Source organism: Malaclemys terrapin, chromosome 22 (genome assembly GCF_027887155.1).
Source record: "Malaclemys terrapin pileata isolate rMalTer1 chromosome 22, rMalTer1.hap1, whole genome shotgun sequence".
Classification (NCBI taxonomy): Eukaryota; Metazoa; Chordata; order Testudines; family Emydidae; genus Malaclemys; species Malaclemys terrapin.
This window is the reverse complement of record NC_071526.1, coordinates 1,388,159-1,395,793: the sequence shown is the minus strand read 5'-3', so window position 1 is coordinate 1,395,793 and position 7,635 is coordinate 1,388,159. Positions and strand designations below refer to the sequence as shown.

The window sequence follows — 7,635 nt, the reverse complement described above, 5'->3', positions numbered from 1 at the left end:
ATCCATTCAGCAATAACTTGCCATGCCAGATGATGAAGTCCTCCTTCTGTTGGGGGAATCATGACTCCACAGCTCATTATAATCATTCACCATCTACTCAGTCATGGACAATTCAGTAACTAAAACATCCTGTGAATTCCAGGTCCACAGCATTGAACTCTGTTAATCATCCGGAAATTGAGGCCAGTGTTCGAAGATGTAATGTACATTTGAGAGAAAGCAAGGATGGTCTGGAGATGCACACACCGATAGAACCCTGCACAAATCACTAAAGAGGGCTCAATATGTGTGTCTGGCAGAAGTTATATCCACAGAAACAAGTCAATCAGTATTGTATTATGCAATATGTACTCTGGGAAGAGAGAGTTCCCTGTTATAAGAGTCATCATGTTCAACTATTAACTGAGGGCAAACTTTTTCTAGGAAAGTTTTGTCCCAGAGATGGGGCCAACATGGCAATGTAAAATGTTCCTCTCTCTGCCTTTCACTCTCCAATGCTGATTCTTGCTACCTGCTGGAGAATTATCTCAAAAAGAAGATGTGGACAAAACAGAAATTAAGACTTTTTGGCCTTTGTCTAGATGAGAAATTGTGAAATAAAAAATGTAATACACACAAAGTCCCACCATTTATAATATAGTCAGTGTTAATATATGGTAGAAATAATATCTCGATGATTAGAACATAAGAACATAATTAGAACGTAATTGCATTAGAACTTGCTGCTTATTAAACTGCGTTACAAAAGATATGTTGAAATAAGCTGCAGGAATCTAGTTTAGAAAAATACAGAAACAGCAACATTCTTAATTGTTTATGGCAGACTAAATTGCAAAGGAAAAATCAGAGAATGGCCCAGTGCAACCATTCAAAAGAGCTTTCTCTCCAGAGCACATCAAATGAGTCACTGAATGCCACTGGTGTGGGATGAGACCACACTGCTAGGGCTGAAGATCTTACTGGCAGTCGTTCTGTCTGTTATAACTCTGGCAACCATTCTTTCAAATTCCTTTGTAATTATCACCATTTTTCTCACTAGAAAGCTTCATACACCTGCAAATTATCTCATTGGCTCCTTGGCGGTGACTGATCTCTTAGTTTCTATCTTAGTAATGCCAATCAATATTGCTTATACTGTCAGCCACACGTGGACCATTGGTCAAGTTATGTGCGATATCTGGTTATCGTCAGACATCATCTGCTGCACAGCCTCAATCCTGCACCTCTGTGTTATTGCACTGGACAGATACTGGGCCATCACAAATGCTTTGGAATATGCAAAATGTCGGACAGCCGGTAGAGCAACCCTCGTGATAGCTGTTGTCTGGGTGATCGCTATTTGTATTTCTATGCCACCACTTTTCTGGAGACAGGCAAAAGCTCATGAAGAAATGGCAGACAGTACTGTGAACACTGATCAGATTTCCTACACAATCTATTCAACCTGTGGAGCTTTCTATATCCTGATTGTGCTCCTTGTTATACTGTGTGGGAGAATTTACGTAGCAGCTCGATCCAGGATTCTTAAGCCACCTTCAATATATGGAAAATGATTTACCACAGCCCAACTGATTACTGGCTCCATTGGGTCTTCTCTCTGCTCCATTAACTCTATCCTTCACGAGGGGCATGCTCATTCAGGGGGCTCCCCAGTATTTATCAATCATGTGAAAATCAAACTGGCAGATAGTGTCCTGGAAAGGAAAAGAATTTCTGCTGCAAGAGAAAGGAAAGCCACAAAAACTCTGGGCATTATCCTGGGAGCTTTTATTTTCTGCTGGCTGCCATTCTTTGTTGTGACCCTGGTCCTGCCCATCTGTCAGGATGCCTGCTGGTTTCATCCAATCCTATTGGACTTTTTTAAGTGGCTAGGTTACTTAGGCCTTGTCTACACTACGAGAGTAGTTCGATTTTACTTAAATCGAATTTTTGGAATCGATATTGCAAAGTCGAACGTGTGTGTCCACACTAAGGACAGTAATTCGACTTTGTGAGTCCACACTAACGGGGAAAGCGTCGACATTGGAAGCTGTGCACTGTGGGCAGCTATCCCACAGTTCCCAGAGTCCCCGCTGCCCATTGGAATTCTGGATGGAGCCGCAAATGCCTTCTGGGTAAAAAAAATGTGTCCAGGGTGCTTTTGGGTAACTGTCGTCATCCGTCCATCACTCCCGCCCTCCCTCCCTGAAAGCGCCGGCGGGAAATCAGTTCGCGCACTTTTCTAGTCAGTGACAGCGCGGACGCCACAGCACTGCGAGCATGGAGCACACTGCGACCATCGCTGCAGTTGTGGCCGCTCTCAACGCCTCGCAGCTTATCATACACCTTTCCCTGAGGCAGATGCAGATAAGTCAGGCGAGGAGGCTACGTCACCGCGGTGATGGCCTGAAGTCTGAGAGTAGCACAGACCTCTCAGAAAGCAGGGGACCCAGCACCGAGGACATCACGGTCGCAATGGGTCATGTTGATGCCGTGGAACGGCGATTCTGGGCACGGGAAACAAGCACTGAGTGGTGGGACCGCATAGTGCTGCAGGTCTGGGATGAATCCCAGTGGCTGCGAAACTTTCGCATGCGGAAGGGAACTTTCCTGGAACTTTGTGAGTTGCTGTCCCCTGCCCTGAAGCGCAATGACACCCGGATGCGAGTAGCCCTGACTGTCCAGAAGCGAGTGGCCATAGCCCTCTGGAAGCTTGCAACGCCAGACAGCTACCGGTCAGTCGCGAACCAGTTTGGGGTGGGCAAATCTACTGTGGGGGTTGTTGTGATGCAAGTAGCCAAGGCAATCGTTGATGTACTGCTGCCAAAGGTAGTGACCCTGGGAAATGTGGAGGCGATCATAGATGGCTTCGCAGCGATGGGATTCCCAAACTGCGGTGGGGCCATAGATGGAACTCACATCCCTATCCTGGCACCGGACCACCAGGCCAGCCAGTACATTAACAGAAAGGGCTACTTTTCCATGGTGCTGCAAGCACTGGTGGACCACAGGGGACGTTTTACAAACATCTACGTCGGATGGCCGGGCAAGGTTCATGACGCTCGTGTTTTCAGGAACTCTGGTCTGTTTAGACGGCTGCAGCAAGGTATTTACTTCCCGGACCACAAAATAACTGTTGGGGATGTGGAGATGCCTATAGTCATCCTCGGGGACCCAGCCTACCCGCTAATGCCCTGGCTCATGAAGCCCTATACTGGCGCCCTGGACAGTGAAAAAGAACTCTTCAACTACCGGCTGAGCAAGTGCAGAATGGTGGTGGAGTGTGCTTTTGGCCGTCTCAAGGGGAGATGGAGAAGCTTGCTGACTCGCTGTGATCTCAGCGAAACCAATATCCCCATTGTTATAGCAGCTTGCTGTGTGCTCCACAATCTCTGTGAGAGCAAGGGGGAGACCTTTATGGCGGGGTGGGAGGTTGAGGAAAATAGCCTGGCTGCTGATTACTCACAGCCAGACAGCCGGGCGATTAGAAGAGACCAGCGGGACGCGCTGTGCATCCGGGAGGCTTTGAAAGCTAGGTTCCTGAGTGAGCAGGGTAACCTGTGACTGTAAAGTTTGTGTACAGAGAAGCCGAACCTGCCCCCGTTTCTTTACCCAGTTAATGTTGACTATCCTCTCCAGTTACATACCCCCTTCTCCCCCCCTTCCAACACACGTTTCGAAATAAAATCAGTTCTACTTTGTTAATGAACACCGTTTTCTTTACTGCTGTTTTCGCGGGAATTTTTTAAAACTGGGACGCGGATTGTGGTGCGGAGCGGGTGTAGTGTAGTGACGCAAAGAAAGCTTCTAAACTCAAGGATTGACAGGCTCCGCTGTGGTGGGCTGGTTCTTTCAACGGAGCCTGTCACCCCTCCTGATCGGGACTGTGTGTATGGGGGGGCTATGTGACTTTGTGGCAGGGGGAGGACGGTTACAGATCTCCTGCTGTGTGGCTCTGTGATCCTGCATAAGGACCGCCGCTTAAGATCTGTAACTGCCCTCCCCCGCCACAAAGTCACAGAGCAACCCACCCCCCACTACAGAACATGAAAACCACCTCCCAGACTGACCAGGGCAACTAGTCACTGCACTGTGTATGTGCCCTGCTGCTGTACCTGTCCCCGCCTATGTACCCTGCCAAAGGTGACTGTCCTGTCCAATTACCATCCCCCTTTCCCCCCCTCCTCCAAAAGAACATGATGGAAACATTAGTTAACAGAAACATATTTTTTATTATCAACTACACATGGAACTGGGAGGTGAAACTTGGACGGGGGCTTGTGTCAGGCGGGAAGGAAAGAACTTGTCAAATTTTGGGGAATGAGAGCCTTCTGCTACTAGAGCTCTCTGCAGGGGTGGAGTGAGAGTTTGCGTGGACTCTGCCGCCTCTCCTTCTGTGCACTTTGGGTGAGGGGGGTATGGGACTTGGTGGCGGGGGAGGGCGGTTAGAGATGGACTGCAGTGGGGCTCTGTCCTCCTGCCTCCGTTCCTGCAGAACATCCACAAGGCGCCGGAGCGTGTCCGTTTGCTCCCTCAGTAGTCCAAGCAGGGTTTGAGTCGCCTGCTGGTCTTCCTGCCGCCACCTCTCCTCCCGATCCATGTTTGCTTGCTGCATTTGGGACAAGTTCTCCCGCCACTGGGTCTGCTGTGCTGCCTGGGCTCGGGAGCAGGCCATAAGCTCTGAGAACATGTCCTCCCGTGTCCTCTTCTTCCTATGCCTAATCCTCGCTAGCCTCTGGGAGTGTGATGCCAGGCTAGGTTGTGAGACAGTCGCAGATGGGGCTGTGGGAATGGGAAAAAGGGAGTGAATTCCTCAGAAAGATAAATGTAGTTGTGAACAAAGAACATAGTCTTTCTCTGTGAACAAGACCATGCACAGCACCTATCACATGCGCACTCAGCACAAGGTCGAATTCTCGGCCTTCGCATTCAGTGCCTGGGGTCTTGCACAGCACATTTGAGAACCGTGTCAGGACAACGGAATTTCTGTTGCAGGCAGACATGGTAAGCCGTAGACTCGTGGCAGCTTAAAACTTTAATATTAGCAATGGCCTCATTTCACATTGAAATCAATGTCGGTCCCTGCTGCCAGCAATCCGGCAAGCAGGAACTCTGCTCCTGTCCCACACCCTCGCGGCTGTCCCCGGGAACGATCCCTTTCGGCTGCCCCTCTCCCGCCTCCACCGCGTGGCTGCAAACCAGCGGTTACAGTTCTGTAAAGGAACGGTAAAGCAGTCCCAACACTAACATTCCCCTACCTCATTCAAAGCAGGTCACCATGAGCGACATCACCCTCATGAGGATCTCTGACAGCGAGAAAGAGAGAATGCTCCGGGAAAGCCTCCAAAGACCAGGGCCGTATGCCGCCCTGCTGTGCAGAGCAATGATTCCCGAGTACTTGCTTGTCTCGTGGCGCGGCAACGTGTCGTACTACGGAGGACCCAATAAGGCCGCTCTCCCCAGGAACCTAATGCAACGGATTTCCAATTACCTCCAGGAGAGCTTCCTCGAGATGTCACAGGAGGATTTCTGCTCCATCCCCGGACATATAGACCGCATTTTACTCTAGCTGCTGTAGCAGTGACTAAACAGTAGAGCGGCTTGGGCAGGACAATCATGCAAAACTGGACATTGCTAGATTTTTTTTCAATAGTTGCACTGCCCATGACTGAACCGTTAAGCGCCTAGGGCAAACTAATCATGAGAAACCCATTTTTTAAATTGTTAATATTCCTGTTCTGTTAAAAATAAATGTTTAGATGTTTACAACACTTACTGGCTGATCCTTCCCCAGATTCTGTGTCCGGGGTAACGGCTGGGGACGGTTGGTAGGGGATCTCTGTAAGGGTGATGAAGAGATCCTGGCTGTCGGGGAAACCAGCGTTGTGAGTGCTGTCGACTGCCTCGTCCACCTCTTCTCCTTCCTCATCTTCCCCGTCCGCTAACATGTCCGAGGATCCGGCCGTGGACAATATCCCATCCTCAGAGTCCACGGTCACTGGTGGGGTAGTGGTGGCGGCCGCACCTAGGATGGAATGCAGTGCCTCGTAGAAACGGGATGTCTGGGGATGGGATCCGGAGCGTCCGTTTGCCTCTTTGGTCTTCTGGTAGCCTTGTCTCAGCTCCTTGATTTTCACGCGGCACTGCGTTGCATCCCGGCTGTATCCTCTCTCTGACATGTCTTTAGAGATCTTCTCGTAGATCTTTGCATTCCGTTTCTTGGAGCGCAGCTCGGAAAGCACGGACTCATCACCCCACACAGCGATGAGATCCAAGACTTCCCGATCAGTCCATGCTGGGGCCCTCTTTCTATTCTGAGATTGCACGGCCATCACTGCTGGAGAGCTCTGCATCATTGCCAGTGCTGCTGAGCTCGCCACAATGTCCAGACAGGAAATGAGATTCAAACTGGCCAGACAGGAAAAGGAATTCAAATTTTCCCAGGGCTTTTCCTGTGTTGCAGGTCAGAGCATCCGAGCTCGGACTGCTGTCCAGAGTGTCAACAGAGTGGTGCACTGTGGGATAGCTCCCGGAGCTATTAGCGTCGATTTCCATCCACACCTAGCCTAATTCGACATGGCCATGTCGAATTTAGCGCTACTCCCCTCGTCGGGGAGGAGTACAGAAGTCGAATTAAAGAGACCTCTATATCGAACTAAATACCTTCGCGGTGTGGACGGGTGCAGGGTTAATTCGATGTAACGGCGCTAACTTCGACATAAACGCCTAGTGTAGACCAGGCCTTAAACTCGCTTATCAATCCAGTCATATACACTGTTTTTAATGAAGAGTTTAAACAGGCCTTCCAGAAACTAATCCAGTTAAAAAAATGTTCTTAGTCCTGCTACTTTCTTGTTTTGTCATTTGTCCCAGTACATTCCCACAGCCCACCTTGTGGCTTATGTACTCTTAGTCCTGCAGTTTGGACTGACAGTTGTCTCTGATGTTGTGCATGTGACTGAGAATTTCTTGCCAATCATTTTGTATTTATTTTCTGTCTGTGATTATAAATCTTTTAGTAGAACTTGTTTCTGGTCTCTGTAGTGAGCATGTGTACTTACAAAATCAGCAGACGGAGGAAAATTTGTAACAAGTGAGATGGAATGAATAGGAAAGCCAAGTCTCCTGCTATGGTGTGACATGGGTTGCTCAGTTCTGCATTGGCAGTGTGACACAGTGGGAGCAGAAAGATGTGTAGGTAGGAACTCAGTATTTCTTGTGAATATTATTAGCAGAAATTCTGTATTGTAAATGAGTCAGAGAGGGCTGCTGCTGAGGGGAAGGTACATTCACTTTAGAGGCCTTATCCCCAAATTAAATTTTCCCCTGTACATATCCTACCCATTGGAAATCTATAGAACCAGTAACTGTTTTCTGGATAATTGTTCATGATGTTGTGACACTGAACCTGAAAATCAGGATCAGGAAAAGGGCAAAAGGAGCACGACAGTTATGTGGAGCCTGTGCTTGTTTCTTATCATCTCTGTCTTTGAGGGCTGCACATTGTATAAATATAAAAAAAAAGAAAGCATCATTTAAAATTATTTTTATATATTTTATCATTGATGGAATCAAAGGTGCAGAAATCCTACAAAAAGAAACAGCATGTGAAAGTATTTTAAATTACATGGTTCTTACTTGTATGTTGTTTTATTT

The 7,635-nt window shown here is 48.3% G+C and overlaps 1 protein-coding gene across 1 annotated transcript; it reads left to right on the top strand.

Moving 5' to 3' along the window:
* The first annotated feature begins 850 nt into the window (after positions 1–850).
* HTR1D (5-hydroxytryptamine receptor 1D) lies at positions 851–6,818 on the top strand. The gene is given in 3 exon segments (XM_054011950.1): positions 851–918; positions 920–1,886; positions 6,720–6,818. Coding segments are annotated over 3 exon segments (1,134 nt in total).
* The last annotated feature ends 817 nt before the right edge of the window (positions 6,819–7,635 follow it).